General features: G+C 45.4%; 1 protein-coding gene across 1 annotated transcript; it reads right to left on the bottom strand.

Annotated features, from left to right (window-relative positions):
- Positions 1 to 7,923: 7,923 nt before the first annotated feature.
- CYP27C1 (cytochrome P450 family 27 subfamily C member 1) lies at positions 7,924 to 22,448 on the bottom strand. The gene is made up of 8 exons (XM_024738059.1): positions 22,334 to 22,448; positions 21,385 to 21,584; positions 19,871 to 20,080; positions 19,046 to 19,209; positions 15,634 to 15,800; positions 13,825 to 13,903; positions 13,183 to 13,386; positions 7,924 to 8,510 (listed from the first exon to the last, which is right to left on the bottom strand). The coding sequence occupies exons 1-8, from the start codon at positions 22,390 to 22,392 to the stop codon at positions 8,394 to 8,396; spliced, it is 1,200 nt and encodes a 399-aa protein (XP_024593827.1). The 5' UTR covers positions 22,393 to 22,448; the 3' UTR covers positions 7,924 to 8,393.
- Positions 22,449 to 22,725: the final 277 nt, after the last annotated feature.

Here is a 22,725-nt window from a genome sequence, read left to right as displayed (position 1 = left end):
AAGAAGGAGGTGACCTCTAGCTCTAGCTACAAATGTACAGGACAGAGGATAGAAGAACATGCTAAGTGAGACTGCAGGATGAGATCAACAATGCTCAGATTGTGGGAAATTACACAGGACAAACACCTTGATTTCCTCAACAAATAAATTTCAAGGAAATCTTGAAAAAGAAAGAAAAAAGAGGAGAGAACCCTAAAAGACACTTAAGAGACATATCAGTCAGTCTCAGTGATTGGGTCTCATTTGAATTGATTCAAACTATTTTTTTAAATTATAGTCATGAAACAACTACAAGTTTGAAAACAGACTGGATATTTAATAATAATAATGAATCATTAAATTTGTATGTGTTATTATGGTATTCTGAGGTTTTTCTTTTAATAATCCTTATGGTTTATTAACAGATGTAATGATACTATGTGTGGGGTTTGCTTCAAAATAATCTAGTGAGTGGAAATATGCATAAAGCCAGATTGATTATGAGTTGACTTTTGTTGAGGTTGGATACATCAGGGTTCATTACTCTATTTATGATGGTTGTTTGAAATTTTTCACAATAAAGATACAATAATAACAGTTATCATAAAATAAATTATAAAATAAATAGAGGGACTTCCATGGTGGTCCGGTGGTTAAAACTCCACGCTTCCAGTGCAGGGGACACGGGTTCAATCCCTGGATAGGGAACTAAGACCCCACATGCTGCATGGTGTGGCCAAAACATAAAATAAATAGAATTATTTTCTACTATAAAATAAATATTTTCTATTATAATTATAATTTATATAATTATGAAATAAATTCTCTTGAAAGTCTTCTTCCAAGTTGAAAACATTATGTTTCTTAATTGTGTTTGTATTTCTGTAGGCATGTTCCTTTCTGGTACGTACTTTAACTTTCCAAGTAGTTAAATTATTATAATTAGATATACCATATTAACTAGAAATTGTAAGAGCATAACTAAAAAGAAACATCTCAATGAACCAGTTGGAACTGCTAATAGTTCATGATCCAACCAGTTATAATAGAATAATTCTGCATTCTTCCGTTGATAGGAGTCCAAGTAACAGGAGATTTCTGGATCAGATGCAGCTGTTGTTCATAATGTTGTATTTGGCTGACAAAAGTAAACCAGTTTCTAAATGTCTATTACACATTTTGTGCCTGAGATTTTTAAAATTTATGATCCTCTCTGTTAATTACTTCTACTGAGTGTTGGTCCCCATTTAGTTTCACAAATCTGGAAATTATTTTTCTGTTGCATTTATAAGACATTTTTAATTGATGAAGGATAAATCAATTTTAGATGCAATTTAAAGTGGATGCATCTCGTTGGACTGTGGATGATTGTACTTCCTTTGCTTGTGGTGATTATGCATGAATTTAACTTCAAGCTGTGATGATTGATAGTTAAAAACCTGGGAATAAGTACATACTTGCTGCGATCGTAAACTTCTGCACTGTACCAGAAGAAAAAGGTAAAATTCTACACATATTTTTAAAAAGTCTTCTTCCAAGAGAACAGATAGATAAATTGTGCTGTATTGATATAATGAAATACTATAAAGAGTTAAAATGAAAGAAACAGAGCTACATGTAACAACATGAATAACTCACTTAAAACAATGCTGAGAGGAGAAAAAAAGCAGGTTGCAGAGTGATACAGTGTGCACTATTTATATAAAATTTGAAAACATGACATAAATGGGCACAAAATAAAGAGACTTCCAGTAAAATATTGAGTTTACTACTAACAGACTTTTATTGCTAGAACTTCTAAATGATGTACTTCAGGAAGAAAGAAATTAAAACCAGAAGGAAGATCCGAGATGCAGGAAATAAATGAGTATTTACTATATAAAACCATAATTACAATAATGAGTAATATAGAGGATAGGAAAGGTGAAATTAAAATACTGGACGACAAAAACATAAGACAGAAGGGGGTGACCTTCAAGAAGAAGCAGAGATACGGAGTCATTTTAGACTTTGTTAAGCATGTGTGTTAAAATTTTAGGCGTAATCATTAAAGAGTAGAAATAGAATGCATAATTTCCAAGTCAGTAGGGCGGGGTAAAGGAAAGACAACTCAATCCAGTCAAAAAGAAGTCAGGGCTTCCCTGGTGGTGCAGTGGTCAAGCATCTGCCTGCCAATGCAGGGGACACGGGTTCGAGCCCTGGTCCGGGAAGATCCCACATGCCACGGAGCAGCTAAGCCCGTGCGCCACAACTACTGAGCCCACATGCCACAACTACTGAAGCCCGCATGCCTAGAGCCTGTGCTCCACAACTACTGAGCTCGCATGCCACAACTACTGAAGCCCGCATGCCTAGAGCCTGTGCTCCACAACAAGAGAAGCCACTGCAATAAGAAGCCCGCGCACCGCAACAAAGAGTAGCCCCCGCTCGCCGCAACTACAGAAAGCGCACGTGCAGCAACAAAGACCCAACGCAGCCAGAAGTAAATAAGTAAATTTATAAAGAAACCAAAAGTCAGGAAAACAGAGTCAAAGAGGAGGAGGAGATAAAGAGAAAGCACAAAATAAAAAGTTAAAAATAATTTCAAATGTATCAGTGACCACAACAAAGGTTAAAAGTTAAATGACAGGGGGTGGGGGAAGGATGGAGTGGGAGTTTGGGGTTAGCAGATGCAAACTATTACATAGAGAATGGATAAACAACAAGGTCCTACTGTAGAGCACAGGGAACTATATTTGATATCCTGCAATAAACCATAATGGAAAAGAATATGAAAAAGAGTGTATACATGTGTATAACTGAATCACTTCGCTGTACAGTAGAAATTAACACAACATTGTAAATCAACTATACTTGAATAACATAATTTTTTTTTTAAAAAAAGAGTTAAATGACAGAGATCACCAAGTGGGATTTTTTAAAAAACCAGCTACAATCTGTTTACAAGAGACACATCTAAAACAAAAGAAAACTATGTGATTGAAAGTAAAAGACTGTGGAGACAGGAACTAATAGGAATAGAAATGTCATGTAAATATTATCAAATAAGGTTGAAATGGCTAAATCACTGTCAGTTCAAAATAGACTTTAAGGCCAAAGCACCGGGAGAGACCAAGAGCATTACCACATAATGATAAATGGAACAGTTCACCAGGAAAATAAAACAACACTCGGATGCATCTAATAACATGAACTCAAGCTATATTAAGCAAAAACTGACAACTCCACAATCAGAGTGGGAATTTTTAATACACCATTTTCAGTGATGGATAGGCGAACATTAAGAAGTATACAGATGTTTTCAACAGCACAACAGCAAGCCTGGCATAATAAGGCAGATGTGGAGCCCTGAACCCAGCAAGCATCATGGAACATTTTCATAAGTTAACCCTGTATGAGGCCACAGAGCAAGTCTCCACACCATGCAGAACCCAGTACAATTAAATTAGCACTTTAAATGAAAAGCTTGCAGAACTAGAAGACACGGGGGGCTCTAAGCAGCTGTCAGGAACTGCCGCCCACCCCAACCCTACTCCACTCCAGGCAGGGTTCAGTGTCCATTCTACACCGGCACTGCCCCTGGTCTGCAAGAGCCAGGAAGCCCAGGCGCATACCTCCGTGTTGGCGGCTGACATCCAGTGGGGGCGGTCCTATCCCCGGCATCAGCTCAAAGCCAGGCCCCAGATCTGTGGACAGGAGCAGTGACCAAGGGACCAGGACCTTCCCCCCCCCCACCCAGAATATCTCTTTTCAGGTAAGCTGCAACAGCTGCAAATAGAGCAGTGGGTGGCAGGGACCCCACATTCCCCTCCCCCAGCTGAGTGAGGGGGGTTTCCAGAGCCACTCAGAGGGAGCCTGATCCCCCTTGCCTGGAGTCTGCAGGCTCCCGAGACCCGAGGCCAGCTCCCACCACCTGAAAGTGAGCCCACGCAGCACTGGACACACGGGGAGGAAATGACACCCTCTAGGGTGGGGACAACAGGGAGTCAGGCAGGGGGTTAGATTCTGGCCAGGAGGAGAGCTAGGAGGGGCCACGGGACCCAGGCTGGATACCCAGGGCTGAGGGGACAGTCACGAAGCCGCCTGGAGGAGAGGCCCTGCAGCTGCAGGTTTTCATTTAGGAAGCCCCAGAGGAGTGGAGGGACACCCGCCCAGGCCGGAGAGCCTGATGCCAGGTCTCCTGCATCAGGCGGGAGCAAGCTTCCCACCCTCCTTCCTCCTGACAGCTCCAAACTCAGAGAAGACAGATAGCCTGAGGGCTGCGGGGTGGGAGGTGGGGGCAACGCAGAAAAGGAAGAAGAAGCCAACCTCCCCCCATCCCCTCCTCAGGCTCCCAGCCGGAGCTGCCCAGAGCTGGGGGAGTGGAAGTGCCCAACTTTACACGAAGTTCTAGGATGTTTATTTACACCGGACTGGATGTTTTCATCCGTGATTGAGAGTGTTACAGTGGCTAAAAGTAACTGGAGGTTTTTTCCTTTTCTAGGAGTGATCTAAAACGTAATAAAACTGCCCAAGATTTCATCTGAGTCTAGAAGTGACCACAGCACCGGTTCGAAGGGACGGCCGTGAGAGAGGGTATGTCGTTTTCAGTCTCACCCTGAGAATTCTGCCCAGCCAGGAGCTGGGGATGCCGGTCTGCTGGCAGCTCTGGTTTTGCCAGCTGGGCATTCCCACCGCCCGCCTCCTCCTTTGGTCAAGGCACCTATGGATCACAAGGCAAGCCAGTCAAACGCCTTGGGGAAGGGGACCCTCCAGCTGGGATGCCGGTCACTCAGAGATCCTGCAGCCAAAGGCCCTTGGACAGTGCTTCCTGGTTCCTGGCTGATCAGCTCTTCCTTCAGTTTGGTGACTGGCCCCAGCTCCCGTCCCCCCCGGGTCTGCCTGTTGCTTGTGACCACCACAGTCCCCGTGGGCACGGCTCCTGGGCCTCCGGGGGTACCCCTTGCCTTGGCCGTCTCTCAGCCTGGCCAGTTGCTGACCCCTTTAGTTTTGACCAGCACATTTTTAGAAATGGAGTTTGAAAACCTTCCTGCAGGGAGCGTACTCCGCAGGCCCTCACCACCCCCTACTGTCCCACAAACAGTGGTTTTATTCCCGGCCGACCGACGATTCCTAGGTTCTTGTCCTCTCAAGGGAAAGAATTCAGTCAAGAGACAGAGAGCAGGTTTAGGCAGCAAGTTTTATGAAGCAAAGCGTAAGTACGCTCTCCAGAAGCAGCCCTGCAGTCAGGGCAGGGCTGGGCTTATTAGACGGGTGGCAGTCCCTCCCCACGCCCTACGTCATTTGACTGACAAGTTGATTGACAGTTTCAGGTTATATGACGTTTCTCTTACTGCGCAGGTGCTTACCACCGAGAAGTACCCAAGCGAAAAGCATGGGGGAAGGGGCGGGGCAAAAAACGCAATGCTAATTTATTATAAATACGGCATAATGGACCCTGGGTTACTTTGAGTCGCTTTTTAGGTCTTGGTGCCCCTGCACCAACCTGTGTTGGCGATTTTATCCTGCTTAGTCCAGATAAGCCTGGAAACTCAGCGGTGGTCCTTGACTGGAAGAGAGAGGATCTCTGGCCGTGCTCTGATTACCAGTGGGGGGCCGGGAGAGATGACCCCCTCCAGGATGGGGCAGCACCCGCTCATGTCTGACTAGCTACCTAACAGTTTTTACCAACTTCACCCCTCCCTGGTGGCAGCACCTAGCCCTGCTCCCCTTTCCTTACTAATACCTCTGGAATTGTGCCCTGCCTTGGCTTCTCAGCTACGAGGGCTAGCTGACCCCTGTCTGGCAGGTCACTCAAATCTGAGCACAATTGTACTTTAGGTAGTTAAATCGATGGTTTCTAACAACTATTGAAAGAGAAGGTACAGCTCCCTGAAGAACCTAATTTACAGTCAGTTTTGCTGGTTTGTAAACAGTTTGAAAAAGAAATGAACTATGAGATTATTAGTCAATCAAGTCTTTGGTTTTTGAAGACACTTTTTATTATGGAAACATTCACATGGACACAAAGCAGAGAATGGAGGCGTGAATCCTCCAGGTACCCATCACCCAGCTTCTACACTTATCAACATCGGGCCAATCTTGGTTCATCTTTTCCTCCCCCAGCCCCCCACCCCCCAACACACACACACATTACCCACCCTCCACAGCAAGCTGGGTTATTTTAAAGCAAATCCAAGATATCATAACATTCCGTCCATAAACATTACATATTTATATCTTTAAGGAAGACCTCCAAAAGATAAGGTCTCTCTTGTTAATGTAAACAACAATATGTAACAGTAATCCCTTAATATCATCAAATACACATTGTTCAAATTTCCCTAATTATCCTTTAAATCTCTTAATCTATAACAGTTCCCCCTTCTTCTTTTTCTTTTTTCTTGTCACTTATTTGTTGGGGAAATAAAAGTTATTTGTCCTGTAGACTTTGCTATGGGCTGGATTTTGCTGATTGCATCCGCATGGAATTTTAACATGCCCCTCTGTACCCTGTATTTCCCATAAACTGGTGGATCTAGAGACTTAACTGATTCGAATTCACTTTCTTTGGCAAGAATGCTTCACAGTTGGTGCCATGCACGTCCTGTTGGTCACACCAGGGTGCTCCTAAGGTCTGGCTGCCTCTCTCTCTGTCTGTGGAGACCAAGAGGTGGGCACAGGTGCGACCCACCTGTCTGTGCCCATCCCTGGGCAGGGCCACACAAACCTAGAGTCACCTTGTAGAATAAGAGTTCACCTCAAGTTTCCTGGTGTCTCAATATTTTTAAATTTCAGTCTCAAACAGAATAAAATTGTATCTAGTTTATAAAATTTAATATATATACTGCTAACTCAAAGGAATCCAACATTTTTTCAGTTCATGACATAATTTCATATTTAACTCTACATATTTTTACAGCACTCGCACTAAAGTTATTCCGTCATCACGCTTTATATACTCAAACAAATATGGTATGTGAAATTGATACTATTTCTATTTTATTTAAGGATTACTTTGCAGAATGACCAACTAAAGAGGGGAAGAAAGATTTATGGTATATATTCGTAGGAAAGTGATTTGAGGGTAAGGATTATGTAAAGAGACTTATGGAATTGAGACTAAGAGGTCTCAAGCATGAAGGCATGAGAGAATGTTATAAAATTGTGTTTTTTTACTAGCGACCAACAGGTGGCATGAGCTGAGCAACAGAACATTCGAAGGCTCCTAGGCACCCGAGGCATTCAGTCAGAGCCTTATGTCAGCACCAACAGCTGGATCCCATTTCCAGTTTGGATATTTAAAATAAGACTATGAAGATAAAAATATGATTTTGTCTAGAGAATGTCCATTTACATATTTATTTTTCCTTGAAATAAAAATGTTCTAAAGTTACACTGTTTTCCACAGTGTTTGTTTAATTCATTTTTCTCAATGTAGGCAATGAAATTTCACGTGCTCAGATTTTCAATTCTTATACATCTGCTGAGTACTTAGATTCGGTTAGAAAATCTGATGATTCTTGACTTCCCCAGGTGTTTTATTTCTTATTGATTATTTCTTTCAAACCAAAAAACGAATATTCAACTTCTTTAGGAGCTATGACTAGAAAAAGAAATATTAGTTTGGAGAAAAAAATAAGAATATGGTCCTTTTAATTCGGAGCCCTGCTGCAGGACCTAAATCTGGGGCTTGGTGTCACCTGGGTGTTTTCTTCCCGTAATTATGGTATTAGAGAGGCATTTCTTTTTTTTTTTTTTCTAATTTATTTTATTGTAGTTCATTTACAGTGTTGTGATAATTTCTGCTATGTAACAAAGTGATTCAGTTATACATATATACATTCTTTTTCATATTCTTTTCCATTATGGTTTATCACAGGATATTGAATATAGTTCCCTGTGCTATAGAGCTAATTCCGAACTCCCAATCCTTCCCTCCCTCACCTCTCCTCCCCCCTGGCAACCACAGGTCTGTTCTACAGAGGTCTCTTAATGTTTCCTCTTCAAATTAAAAACAAGAAGTTGGAATTGTATCCTAACAGGCAGTCCCGGATGCAGTATTAGAGAAGGTATATTCAAGCACTGAATCTATATGTATGCCAACATTTCCTGGCCCAAATGCAGAGGAGACTATGGGTAAGTGAATAGTGAGTCCAAGGGTAAGACACCATATGAGAATTCAGTGCCACTGGCTTCGCAACAGCTGTTTCTCCAAAAAAAAAAAAAAAGAAAGAAAAGGCAACTCTGGTATGCAAAAGTAAAGCAATCTTCTCACATTACTTTGCATAAAGATTTCAAAGCCTCCCAGAAACTAGGAGGCCAATTTATAACCAAGGCAGCCCCCAGAAGGGATCCTTTTCTCCCCCACCATCATCCGTGGCCCACGAACACCTGGTGTGTGTCGGTCTGGCAGCTGGGTGAAAACGCCAGGCTCACTTTCTGTTAACAAAACGCACGTGGATGGGCTCCTCTGGCATCAGAAGCCCATGGGTTTTTGCATGAACAGTTTTAGTCCATGGAGATATTTTGATCTCAAAACGTTGAAGCAACTAAGAAAAGAAAGAGAGAGAAGGACTTCAAAATTGGGAAGCAGAAAATTCACAGCACTGCTGGAGTGCCCATACTCCTGTGACAGCCCCAGCTGCAGGGAGCCAAGGGAACGAGAGATGTGGGAAACAGGGCATCAGGTCCTATACAGGAGCCCAGCATGCCCACTGAGCAACAAGGCCCATGGGACAAAGATACGCAATCAGAATTTAAACTGAGCAGGACCCTGTGGGGCTCCTGGGCACAAAAACCTTTCCATGTCCCCATTTCTTGCTTGGAGGAAACAGGCTTCATACGACTTCCTTGACCTTCCCTGAGTTCCAAAGAGAGGACTCGAGCAGTTACTAATTAGGGAAGGGAGGGGATGCAGAAACAAGGGAGGGGCAGTCAAGAAACAACAGTGCAGGCTTGGGGCTGGGTTCTGGTTCCTCCTCAAGGAATATACGTTACCGTATCTTTGAGCACTTCTGCAGAACTAAGGTCCCCCCACCAGGTGGAGGATGGTAACTTCAAGATGAGCACAAGATTCCTGGAGCCCCGCCCAGTTACCTCACCACCAACCAATCAGCCCTGCAGCCCTTACCCCAAATTTTGCCTGTAAAAGCTTCTCCCCACAAACCATCAAGGAGTTCGGGGTTTGGGGGGCATAAGCCACCCATGCCCTTGCTTGGCCCTGCAATAAACCTTTCTCTGCTTGAAACTCAGACATGTTGGTTTGTTTGGCCTCACTGCACGTCGGGCACGTGAACTTTGTTCAGTAACAGAGGTTCAAATGACTTACACTTTATTAGCTAGTTCAGAGTTCTAACTGTATTACTTCCGCTGTAGGTCTAGAAAAAGAAGGGATCAAAGGAGCAAGGAGGAAAGAGGAACAAAGTGAAATTCCAGGGTTCCTGCTGGTTTGGAGTCTGCAGCCACTTCAGTGGTGGTACGGACACAGCAGGGGCACAGCCGTCAGACTTTATCCATTACTGTCTTTAATTTAAATATTCTTCATTTGCACCTTTGATTCCATTTCTCACTTCTGCAGTTCAAAAGGAGAAGCAGCCCTACCTCTCAGGGTGAAACTGGGACGTTTTAAAGAACGCTTAAGTATCTGTCAGCCTCAAGCACTAATCTCCCAAAAGGCAACCTGCTCTAAGGACCTCTGTCAAAACTACATTGGTTCCTGGAGGGGAGGCAGGGCCTTGCTCAAGGGCCGGTGGGGACAGTGCAGGGTAGCAGACCAGCCATTCATCCCTCCCATGCTCCAACCTCCTAAGAGAGCATCAGTGCTGGAGAACCTATATTGTCACATGGGATGCAAACGCCCCAGCCCACCCTGACTCTCCAGCCTGGTCTCCCAGGTAAAGCAGCAAGACCCACTGATGGGTCCTCTGGGTGAGTTGGGGCTCCGGGGGTGGAGGTCAGGCAGGGAGCAGGGCTGCACTGAAGACACACGCTAAAATCATTACTTTGTCATTGTTAGAGAGCCAAGCTGAATGACCTGTATTTAGGCAGCTCTAGAACATTCTGGCATCGAGATGCCTTCACCTCAACATCTAATCTCTGACCCTTTGTTCTGACCTCACAGGACTGCTCGCGCATTCCCACGTGGCAGAGGAAAGAATCACACACAGGTCTCCTCACTCCATGGCCAACATCCCACAGGGCCCTTTTCCTTTCTGAGTGGCAGTACATGCTCATTGAGAAATGAAAACTACACAGGAGATGTAAAAGCCAAAAAACAAGGCCCCCCTTCCACCTCAAGTCTCCAGTTCCCAAGGAGCAAGGGTGTGTCCTCTAACCACTCTCCATGCAATATGAATGTCTTGTTCCTGATTTCAAGGAAACACATTAATATTGCAGCATTAAAGCCAAACCTTCCCTTCCCATAGGCCACAGGCATAAGTCGCTGTTTTGTTGGGATAGACACTCTTTATTTGCTTAAGGAAAGCCCTTCCATTACAGGTGTGCTAAGAGAGTTTCTTCGTGAATGGGTGTTGAATTTTATCAATTATTTTGGGAGAGGGTCATAAAGTTTTTCTCCCTTAATTTGTCATTGTGGTGAATTCTGTCTTGAGGTGGGCCATCCTTGCATTCCTGAACAAACCTGATTTGGTGACGGTGCATTTCTGGTCCATACATTGCTGGATTTGGCTTGCCAATTTTTCATTTAAGGTATTTTTCATCTTTGTTCATAAATCAGATTGGCCTGTAGCTTTTCTTTCTTATTTTATCCATTCCGGGTTGTGACTCTCAAGGTTATACAAGTCTCATAAAAACAAGACTTCCTTTTTCTATTTTCTATTTGTGTAAGATGGTGATCACCCGTTCATTGGAGGTTTGATAAAACTTGCTAATAAAACTGTCTAGGTCTGGAACATTTGGTGGTAGATATTTTTACTACCGACTCAATGTATTCAAGGTCTGTTCTCTTTCTTTTGAGTCCATTTGGGTAATTTACACCTTTTCTAGTAAATTGTACATTTTATCTAAGTCTTCAGATGTATTGGTAAAAAAGCTGTTTGCAGTATTTTCTTGATTTAAAAAAAAAATCAACTGCATTTGTAGCTATGTCTCCTTTCTCATTCCTAGTACTGTTTATTTGTGCCTTCTGTTTCTTTTTTTTTCCTCTTGGCAATTACAAACAATGATGTTCCCTCTCTATACTTGCACAAGTAGAAATGAGGGCTCTTGAAGCAAGAACTGTAGCAGGTACCCGTGTATGTTATAGTAGCAAACAAATAAAACCCCCATCACCACCACCAAACACCCAGTTTCTGACCCTTTTCCCACTCCACCACCTGTGCCCTCATGCCCTCAGCATCCGCTATGGTTGTCCAGGCCGTCAGAAGCGGGAAGCATCCAGGAAGCAGTCAGCCCCCCCGAAAGGCTGCCTGGAAATGGCCTCTGCCCATCGGAGACATGGTTGTGGAACACACAGCAGCACTGATGGAGCCAGGACCTTCCCAAACACAGTCCCCATGAGCAGACACTGAGAGCAGGTGTGCAGACAACACAGACTCTGCTTAGACTATTTTTATTCCTCACACACCCAAAAGGCAGGTATTTGGCCCATTTTGTGGATGAGGAAACACGCTCAGCAGTGTCGGAACCACAAACTGGCAGAGCTGGGGTTGGAGTCCATCCTCCACACGGAGATGCCTCTCACCTTGGGCATGACTGGGCCTGGCCAGCGTCCATGGGGCCCACCGCTGCCCGGGACAGCTGCCCTGGAAGGGACACCTCTCGCCTGGGAGGACTGCAGCCACCCGTGTGTCCACAGAGGTGGGACAACCGAGGGACAGGCCGGTGCCTGCTTCTGCTGGTCTCACCAGGTCCCCGGAGCTTTCCCACCAGAGCCAGGTGGGCCCAGCTGGTGTCCTCCTCGCCCCCTTCCACACCCACCTCCCTGGCTGTGGCCCCTCACCTCCTCCAGCCCTCCGAGCCTGCCTCCCATGCCCACAATCCCCCACAGGCCAGCCAGGCTTCCCCATCCCTTACACTCTCTGATGCCATCGTCCGTAAATGTCCTAACCCCTGAGTGCTCTGCCCTGGGCTCTGCCAGCCTGCAGGAAACACCCTGGTGACATGAGGGGAAATGCAGGCAGGAGACAGGACACGTGCCTCGTGCCCTGCACCTGTCACGCGGCAACCGTGGCACGTGGCTCCAGCTCCCTGAGCCTCAGCTTCCTCATCGGTGAAATGGGGAGATGGGTCCCCAGGTCATCCCCTCGTGCTTCCAAAGCCTGGAGTCATAGCTCCCGAAACTTGGACCTAGGTTTTCCATGGCAGGCTCCCCAAATCTGCAGGAAAGGCTAATGGATAGAATTTTCTCTACTGCGGGCTTTTCTTTCATGAAATTTCCTTCAGACATTATTTAGTTCCTGCCGCAGCCTGAGCTCAGATACTGGACAAGCGCAGAAGTAAACACTTGAGCATTTAGAGATTTGCATGGAAGGTATTCTCTCATCAAAACCAAGCCTTCCTGATGTTTCAAAACCCAAACAAGCTTGAGAGCCACCTCCCTGCTTAAAAGGCTGATTCACAGAAGACGAGGTGCTGAGGGGGCGGCAGGGGGTGAGCGTGACTTCCTCCATGGTGAAGGTGACAGTGACAAGCTCTGAAGGAAGGAGGCCTGGGAGACCGGGGCTTGAACAGCAGACACAGCCACCAGCAGAAGTAGAGATCCCCCGTGCCCCACCACGTGCACTTCCTTAGACCACTGACATCAGAATCGCCCAGAGCCCCACCCCAGACCCACCAGGTGATTCTCTCTGTGGCCGGGGCCCAGGAACCTGATTTCGAGGGGCTCCTGGTGACGGGATGGTCCATAATGTTTGAGGGCCGCTTGCTGGACACCTTCCACTAGCCTTTCTGCAGAACCCCTGTGGGAGTGCTTGGGCTCCTGTAACCACCCACCCCTGCTACACACACACACACACACACACACACACACACACACACACATCCCAGTTCTGCCCATGTGACTCCAAGGAAGAAAGGAACAAGGCAGGTGGCCATGGGGCTAGAGGTGGCTACTGCAGGGGGAGGGGAGGCATTTTAACACATATAAGAGATTTAACAGGAAGCTCTGAAAGTTTTCAAAATCTTGTTTCCTTGTTTTCACCTAAGTCTTGATCCAGCAACGGAGCCCAGTCACCTGGATGAAGCCCAGCCCGCAGGCCCTACCTGAATCACAAGGAGGTGTATCTCCAGTTCTGCAATCCTCCGCCCGATGCAGCTTCGAGCCCCGTAGCCGAAGGGGATGGACCCGAAATTGTCAACCCTGCGCAGGTTTCCTGGCCGCAGCCAGCGCTCAGGCCGGAACTCCTTGGCCCGAGGGAAGTTCTCATCCTCGTAGGAGGTGGCATAGTGGCAGAGGGCCAGCTGGGTCTGAGCAAACCGTTTTCACCAGAAAAGTAATAAAGAACTTAATCAAGGGAAAGCAGAGCAGAGGCCATAGCCCCAGCTGGACTGACCCTCCAGAGATGCTTCGGGCCAGGAAGAGTCATGTAAGGGCCCAAGAGGCCATGCAGACCCGGGATGGCAGGTCCCCCTTCAATTCACACCCTACCCGGAATGAACATCAATGCAGCCACAGACAATAGGCCTGCGAGCTACAGAAATATCTGCCTTTGTTTCTGCCAGAGCAGCATCACACAATCCACATCTCCTTGCTCGTAAAGCCCCATCTTCATCGTAAAAATATAGGCAGAAGAAAAGGACATCTACAGATATTTGCTTAGGTACAGGGACACCGGAAACGTGGAAGCAAATTTCCAATCCAACCGCCCCTGCTCAGCCCAGCCCCGCCACGTCCGCCAAACTCACGCCTCTGGGAATCAGATACCCGCCAACAACCAGGTCTTCCTGGGTGACCCGGCCATTCCCCGGCAGCACAGGAAACAGCCTAGAAAGAGCCAACGGGGACAGGAAGGGAGCGGTGACTTTCAAAATATGTTACTAAACATTTAAAAGTCTGGATATATTGCCATTTTCATTTTTTAAAAAGTAACACATGGTACAGTTTCAACCAGGAAATCTTGCAAGGATCTTCATGGGCTCCCTAGCTTTGCCCAGCGAGTATTCTGGGGCCTCACAGTCAAAAAAAATTTATAGAACACAAAGCAAAACCTTTAAAATGCTACTGTGCTCCCAAGAGGAATAATTCTTTTTTTTTTTAAATAAATTTATTTGTTGGCTGTGTTGGGTCTTTGTTGCAGCGCGTGGGCTTCTCATTGTAGTGGCTTCTCTTGTTACGGAGCACGGGCTTTAGGCGCGCGGGCTTCAGTAGTTGTGGCACACGGGATCAGTTGCTCCGCGGCATGTGGGATTTTCCCCAACCAGGGATCGAACCAGTGTCCCCTGCATTGGCAGACGGATTCTCAACCACTGCACCACCGGGCAAGTTCCAAGAGGAATAATGCTGAATTTCTGAAAGCTGTGCAAGCATGGGACCCCTTTATCAAGGAATAGTTCATAGGACTCAGGGCTCCAAGAAATAGATTCTGAGAAATGCTACATCAGTTTTTGGATTCTCCGGGAAGTGATCCTACGAAAACTCTGAATAAACTTTTTTTTTTTTTTTGCCGTACGCGGGCCTCTCACTGCCGTGGCCCCTCCCGTTGTGGAGCACAGGCTCCGGACACACAGGCTCAGCGGCCATGGCTCACGGGCCCAGCCGCTCTGCGGTATGTGGGATCCTCCCGGACTGGGGCACGAACCCGCGTCCCCTGCATCGGCAGGCGGACTCTCAACCACTGCGCCACCAGGGAAGCCCAACTGAATAAATTTTAATTGACAAATACCAGTTAACACACAGCTGGCTTTTTTCTTTCTTTCTCTCTCTCTCTCTTCGTTTTTTTTTTTTTTTTTTTTTTTTTTTTTTTTTTTTTTTTTTTTTTTTTTGAGATTAAACAGCATGCTGAAGATGGAAGATGCAAGCCAGCTTGAAATATCATTATCGAGTCAGGTTTAAAAGCACTATTTTAGTGTGTACTCTGTGAATAACCTTTGCTCCGTGTCACGGCATTTCCTCCACAGAGGCATGCTGTGGTCACGATCCTGAGCCTCACAGGAGGAAGAACCTTCACGAGTCACCTAATCCCACCTCCCACCCAAGCCTGCCCAAGACCACCCGTATCCCTCACGCTCCGGAGTTTCCCAGGGTCAGTAAAGTCCTGTCCGGAAGTAAACAAGCCTCACTACTTGGTGTCTCCACCTTGACTAGACATTCACACAAGGAGCGCAGTAAGCACGTCTAGTAACTGGCCACTCAGCCCAGAACATTTTCCTGACAGTCAGTCCTGTTCTGCTTTATCCCCAGAGGAACACACTGGGAAACAGTTGATGAAACAAATGTCTATTGTGAGTACAAAGTTCGAGGATGGCTCTAAAGATCTTTATGAAGAAATGAATATTTCTAACTGTAAAACAGAATAGCCTTTCTGCTGCTCTGTCGAGGGCAGAGAGGAAATAAAATGGTCATGAGTCCCTCCTTCCTAAACATTTCTGCCACCGAGGGTCGCTGGAGTATTGCTTTAGGACCCAGTTTTTAAGTCAAAAGCACATTCATTGTGATAAAGAATCAAGAGACTTAACGGACACGGTTTTTGACATGAATTTTGGTGAGCCTTTTACCTCAAGGTTTCCTTAAGCAGAGCTCGGACCAGTGGGACTTTGGGGACGTCTGCAGCCGTGGGAACATGCCTTTCCCCCAAATTCCTCACTATCTCCCGGTACACGGTCTGCTGCACTTCCGGGTGCCTCGCGAGGAGATACACTGCCCAGGACAACGTGAACGATGTCTAATAAAGAAACCGGCAGACACAGGCACGTGGGTGAGTAAAATCAAGGATTTCAGGCGCAGGCAACATCGGACGTGAAGTCATGGGAGAATAAGCACAGGTGCAAAGCCACGCCCATGTAAGTCCATCGGAGCATTTTATGTCTTACTGAAACAAAAGATGATCTCCCTTAACTCCTCCTGGAAAAAAACTGACAGAGATTTTTGTAAAGTAACATCAACGATGGGATTCAAGCGCTCTTTCAATGAAGAGCCACAGGAAAAATTATTTTGGAACTTTAAAAAATCATTGAAGAGCAATCTGCCTCTTCTTCCATGGAGTTTGAGAGCACGTAGGAACGCTGGTCAAGCCTGGAAGTTGTGCCTAGAACTTTCTTCGACCTTCTCTACAAGGGTCACCTCAGTTTTGCTAGAAAGGACCTGAGGCTGCCCATCAGCCCAAGAACTGCATCCTGCAGGCCCACGGCTGGGCAAGGGCTGCTCTGGTCGCCCTAATCTAGAAGAGATGGGGGAGAGGGGGATGGGAGGTGGTGGTCACAGGACTATTACTGGTCCATCATTGTTCCCATGCACTTATCAAGCAAAGCACCATATAAGGATTGAATGGCATTTGCATAAAGCAGCAGTATCATTGTTTATACCACTTCCTAAACTGAAGAATTACATTTCTGGTTATTGAGAATAAATAATTCTATTTTATACCCTAGATTCCAAGATTTTCACTAAAATCAATACTATTACCTATGTGACTGTAGTTTACTCTCTTGTAAACAAGGAAATTCCACAGTATAAGTGCCCTTTCTTTCATCTAAAAAAAATCTAACTTAAGTAGGCCATATTGATGTTATTTCCCTCTAATAGATATTATGTATTTTTAGAGGGCAAGCTCTCCTGTAATATACAATGCAACGTGCAAGTTCTTCCTTATAAATGAGAAGGAAATAATTTAGATGCTTCCTATGAAGAGAACAGAAAATTTCTATTAAAATCATATATTCATGGAAAAACCAAATGTGGTATAGCCATACAATGGAATACTGTCCAGTAATAAAAAAGAATAAACTACTTTTACAGGCAACAAGATCCATGAATTTCAAAATCATTTTGCTGAGTGAAGGAAGTCAGACACAAAATACATACCGTATAATTCCATTTATATAAATTTCTAGAAAAATGCAAACTGATTTCTAGAAAACTGCAAACTGTTATGACACAGTGTCAGAAGGCGGTTGCCGGGGGCGGGGGCAGGGGTTATGGGAGGGATGGACTGAAATGGGGGTGAGGAACTTGCAGAGGTGGTAGCAACCTCCAGGATCTTAACTGCAGTGCTGGTTTCAAAAATGATTGCATCTGTGCTTCTCTGTATCAGTCAACAATTTGTACCGAATTGTACCGTTTAAATGGATGCAGTTCATCGTGCATAAATTATGCTGCAATGAAGTTGACTTTTTAAAATAACATTTTAGAAAATGAGCGTGAAGTTTCAAGATGTTCCCTTCACGTAGGAACGAGTCCTCTCTGCCCTCCGTCTCACGGTGATGCTCTTAGTTACCACCAGGGGGCAACAGTAGCATGCATCTGAATCCGCTTAGATACAAGGCCGTTCATTCCATCATTGCTTCTCCACTCAAGCAAACCCACACTGTCACATTGACACGGTTAATCAGAGCTTTCATCGCTTGCATTGTCCGCATTGACTCGTTTGTATTTAATTTATATACTTTTTGCTTTATTGTTGAAGATGATCCATAAGAATAATGACTTTATGTGAAGTTTTTTGCTTTTACATGTTTTAGTGACTTCATAATAAAAATGTCAACCGTGGTGTTTTTGTCTACCTCTAAAAAGGAGATTTGTGCTTTCCTCAAGTCCGGGAAGCACTCCTGTGAAGGAAAAACCTTGAGGGAAGCTTAGCTGTTTCATTTCCCCACCTGTTAAAAGAAGACAGTAACACCTACCTCAGAGGATTCTGTGTGAACAGAAGGGTGCTTACAGATGTGCGTTGGAGACACAGTAAATCACCAAATTTACTGTCTTAATCTTAATTATTTCACTCAACTGACTTTTCTTCCACCAATTACCAAAAGCCTGGCCCTTCTTTTTCTTATTCACCGCTTTCTTTTAGCAAATTTTAAACTTTTTCTGTACATATACCCACAAATATACCATTTTTTATACTTGAGTAAATGTATCAGATTATACATAAGTTTTTGGAAGGAACTTGGCTTCCACACCCCTGTACCAGCCCCGCCCCAGCCCGGGAACCCATGTTAACCGTCCAGGGTGCAGGCTCCATACTTTCCTCCACGTCCAGCGATCAGCGATACACACGTGCACGTGGACAGATGGGACGGGGCCACTGTTTTACTAATGGGAACACAGGATATACATGCTTTTCTGCATCTTCATTTCTCACTTAGTAATAGGGTATGGAATTCCCTCCAAATCAATGCGCAATGCTTTGTTTCATTCTGATATTGAGCCCTCGTTGGTCATAGTGTATTATTCATCTGCTACACTAACTGAATCTATTCACTAGGATTTAAAATTGATATATGTACGTATTCATAAGTCAAACTGCTTAGTAAACTTTTCTTTCTTTATGCTGTCTTTAGCAGGTTTTGAAGTTATGCCGACTTTATCAAATGAACTGGGAAGTTCTCCATAGCCCGGAATATTTTGAATGATAAGTAAGAGGGTTTTTAATGTCTGTGCCCTTTTCATTTCTTTTTTGTTTTTAAAGATTTTTTTGATGTGGGCTATTTTTAAAGTCTTTATTGAATTTGTTACACTCCTGCTTCTGTTTTATGTTTTGGATTTTTGGCCGCAAGGCACGGGGGATCTTAGCTCCTCGACCAGGGATCGAGCCCGCACCCGCTGCACTGAAAGGCGAAGTCTTAATCACTGGACCGCCAGGGAAGTCCCTTCATTTCTGATATTATGAAACATTGGAGAAATGTTTGCAAATCAGGAATGATTTTAAACTTTAAAACATATTGCTACTTTGTGTGTGTGGTAATAGAATTGGGTTATGTTATTTACAGAATTCATCGTGCACCTTTATTTATATTAAAGAAAAGAAAAAAGGTCGAGTTTTCTCCTGGAGACCCTCAGCAGTGAAGCAGACATTCAGCTAGTACAAACAAGCATGGTCCTCTTAAAGTATCTGCCATCTGTCAGATTCCTCGGAAAGGCCCCCAGCTTTAACTGTGCTCTGCTGAGAAGAAAGGAAAGCTGAGAGCTCACCGTGTCCACGCCAGCCAGCAGCATCTCAGTCATGTTGGCATAGATTTCCTCCCGTGTCAGTTCCTGGCTGAGGAAGAGGTACGTGAGCAGGCCCCCTCTCGCTCTCTCTCCTCGGTCCATTTGGCACTGTATGTCCCTCAGCTTGTTGTCAACGTGAATTTGGCCTGTTTGAAAACAGTGTTTCTTTTGAAAGAAGTTTTGGTTAAGAATCGCCTCTTCAGGGCTTCCCTGGTGGCACAGTGGTTAAGAATCCACCCGACAATGCAGGGGACACTAGTTCGAGCCCTGGTCCGGGAAGATCCCACATGCCGCGGAGCAACTAAGCCCGTGCACCACAACTACTGAGCCTGCGCTCTAGAGCCTGTGAGCCACAACTATGGAGCCCGCATGCCACAACTACTGAGCCCGCATGCCACAACTACTGAGCCCACGTGCCACAACTATTGAGCCCGCGTGCCTAGAGCCTATGCTCCACAACAAGAGAAGCCACCACAAGGAGAAGCCTGTGCACCGCAACAAAGAGTAGCCCCCATTCGCCACAACTAGAGAAAGACCCAATGCAGCCAAAAATAATAAATAAATTAAATAAATAAATTTATTATTTTTTTTAAGTGAGAAATCTGTCACATTACTTGTGGTCACAACCCACGTGCTTTTTGCTCATTCGAGAAACCAATATAAAAGTTCTTGAGTCAAAATAGCACGTAACTCCATTGGGGAATCCCCTACAGTAATACCCACTGCCTGTGTGAGTGTTAGATACACAACTAGGAGGAAAGTCAGGTCCATCTGATTCTACAAAAGGTGCCCTGACTCTTCTCTTACTGAATTTGAAGAGTTCATCCCAGGACCTGCAGAATTCCCGCCAGGGTTTGGGGATGAGCGGGCGGAGCCACCTAGGGATGGCACCGGCGTACATGGACGTCTTGAACGTGCAGAACATGAGCTCCAGGGCCTCGATGTAGTCCATCGTCGCCTGTGGGACGCTGTTCTCCAGGCAGCCCAGACGACTCTCGTAAAGAATGGTGGCCACTCCTGCGCGGGAGAGAGGTTACAACCCTTCTTCTTCTCCTTCTAGATCATTCACAGCATCAATATACTATACCTGGCCATAAATGTAACTTTCAAAAGTGGTCCAGGGACTTCCCTGGCGGTCCAGTGGTTAGGACTCCTCGCTTCCACTGCAGGGGGCCTGGGTTCCATCCCTGGTCGGGGAACTAAGATCCCACAAGCCTCGCGGTGCAGCCAAAAAAAATTAAAAAAAGAAGTGATCCAGGTGCCTACCCCTGAGGTTTTCTCTACCAGGTCCTGACCCCCAGGGCACTGTGGGTTCAATGCTGATAAACCCTCTGCCTCAGTGCGCCCTCAGCTTAACAGTCTGTTCAAGACCCACAAGGCAAAACTCCCAACCTTTCAGCCAGTTGCCCAACTTTGGGGAGTTGAAAGGTGGCTCCTCCCAGCCACACTTCGGGGAGCCCCAGGACGAGCTAAGGGGGCAGAGGAAAGGGTCTCTGTGAACCAGGGATGGGGAGGATTTTTCAGTGTGTTTACAACTCACTTCTCTGTTGATTTTGTTACTATTTGTAAAGAGCATTAATACCAGAACTTTAAAAAGTTAACTTAAATTTGAAGCAACTTTTTTTTTTTTTAATGGGAAATCTGGACTTCCCTGGTGGTCCAGTGGTTAAGACTCCGTGCTTCCACTGCAGGGGGCACGGGTTCCATCCCTGGTCAGGGAAGTTCCACATGGCACGCGCAATGCAGCCATAAGTAAATAAATAAAAACAAAAGTGGGAAAGCTAACAGAATTCTCCAAAAACCCAGGTACAGAAAAAATGTTTGGTATGCTATCGATTTTTTTATAAGTAAAAAGAATATCCCTTGAAGAAGCTGGTGACCTAGCTGGGTCAGGAGAGAAGGAGACTTTTCCATGAGTACTTTTTGGGTTTGATTTTTGCACCATGGGAATGTGCTACCCATCTAACATGGATTTTGAAAGTTAGAATGATTGTGGTACATGCCCTCTAGACTCCTGTTGCTTTTAAAACTATGCTAAAACAAAATGTGTAGTAATCAGGAGCGTGGCTCTTGAGTTAGAGAGACGTCAATTTGAAACTAAGTTTCTGCCACTAAAAATGGGGGTTAGATTTTCAGTTCCCCCATTTGTAAAACAGTGTCAGTCAACCTGGTTCCATTTAGAGCACTGTGACAATGACATGTACGTATGTATAGGGCTTAGCACGTTGTCTGGGACACAGGAGATGCTCAATGGGTGATAAGAACCATATTTTGGTAAAATGTCCACTCTTCCATCTTCCCCACCTCCTGAGTTCACCTACCTTCCATTGAATATTTGAAGAAAAGGTCATTGATGTTGGTCACAGTCTCCCCATCTTCTGCCTGGCTCTTGAGGAAGTAGATTCTTTTAATTAAATCAGCAATAACTTGGTTGATTTCTCCTGCAAAAATGGCCACATCTTTCGGTCTCAGAATTCTTTGTCTCAATACACTTCTCATCTTGAGCCACTGTTCACCCTCCCTAGAATAAAGTGAATTCCAAATAATCTTACTTATAGTGATATTCTAGGAAGGAATTCAGAGTATCTCTGCAAAAATTTCCCAGCAATAAAGAGTCAACAAGATCTGCCAGCCCAAATGGGGTGAAGACAGGACAGACACTGCAAAGAGAGGGGAGTGATGGTATCACTCCCCAGTTCATGTGTAAGGACATGTATATCAAAAGAGCCAAAAATAGAATTTCTAAACCAAAGGGATTTGGACCAGGGGATCTGCAGATGCTCTGTTTTCTCCTCCCTACCTGAGGCTGTACCGATTCACTCTCGGAAGACACAAAGGTGTATAATAACCATAGTCTGTTATAAGGTAGGAATGTCATCACATGGCGATCAATGCTGAAGTTCGTAGCCCCTCCTGGAGGTCTCCTAAAACAGCTCACCACCCTCACCCCTGTCCACAGATGGGCTCTGTGAGCTTCAGCCCCCTCAGTGGTCACCGAAAGGACACCTAAAGCCACAAAGTGTTCCTCGAAAAATGGCTCCTCTCCATCACTCGGCTAGTGGGTTCCCCACCTTGTCCCTGCCACCAAATCTCTTCCCAGAGGGTTTTAGGAGATTTGGGGAGATCACACGTGAGGCTCTTTTGATACTATTCCACTGGGAGTTCTGTGCTTTATTAATAGCTGTTTTTAGGAGCCCAGCGTTCAGGGAGGCGGAGCGTCCCTGGGCTCCCCGCTCCTGCTCATGTCTCAGCCTGGCCTCACATACTCACGCGGAGATGAGCCCGGTGGATCTGCCCCGTAAGTCTCGGTACTCCTGCCAGGACCCCATGTTGGCTCTCTGGGGCGCGGCCCCCTCTGCCCGGAGCACCTGAGCCACCAGGTCTCGGTCTGCAACAGATACTACAAACTGAGGACCAAAGTGAGACTTGAAGATTTTTCCATATTCCCGTGTGTGTTTCTGCTGCAAAACCATGGAGAAATCAAAAAAGGAAAAAAATACACAGATATGATATACCTTTGACACGGACATTCCTGGATGTTAGGGGAGCAGAAAACTGGGGCAGAGGGAAGCTCTGCATTATGCAGAACTGAATCAGAGCGGCCACTTTACTTACGGTTACCAAGGGGGAAAGGAGGGGGCAGAGATTAAACTGAGAGATTG

Source organism: Neophocaena asiaeorientalis, unplaced genomic scaffold (assembly GCF_003031525.2).
Source record: "Neophocaena asiaeorientalis asiaeorientalis breed wild unplaced genomic scaffold, Neophocaena_asiaeorientalis_V1.1 scaffold98, whole genome shotgun sequence".
Classification (NCBI taxonomy): domain Eukaryota; kingdom Metazoa; phylum Chordata; class Mammalia; order Artiodactyla; family Phocoenidae; genus Neophocaena; species Neophocaena asiaeorientalis.
Note: the sequence above shows the minus strand (reverse complement) of the source record. Positions and strands in the feature narration are given on the sequence as shown.

What these genes read in the sequence shown, in the direction of transcription:
- CYP27C1 (XM_024738059.1), bottom strand. Translation starts at nt 22,392, where the DNA reads ATGGGGTCCTGGCAGGAGTACCGAGACTTACGGGGCAGATCCACCGGG. An exon ending in GGATGAACTCTTCAAATTCA is followed by an intron (nt 19,210 to 19,870) that starts GTAAGAGAAGAG and finishes GTTTTCAAACAG; the next exon opens with GCCAAATTCACGTTGACAAC. An exon ending in TACACCTCCTTGTGATTCAG is followed by an intron (nt 8,511 to 13,182) that starts GTAGGGCCTGCG and finishes TTCTTTTCTTAG; the next exon opens with TTGCTTCAACGTTTTGAGAT.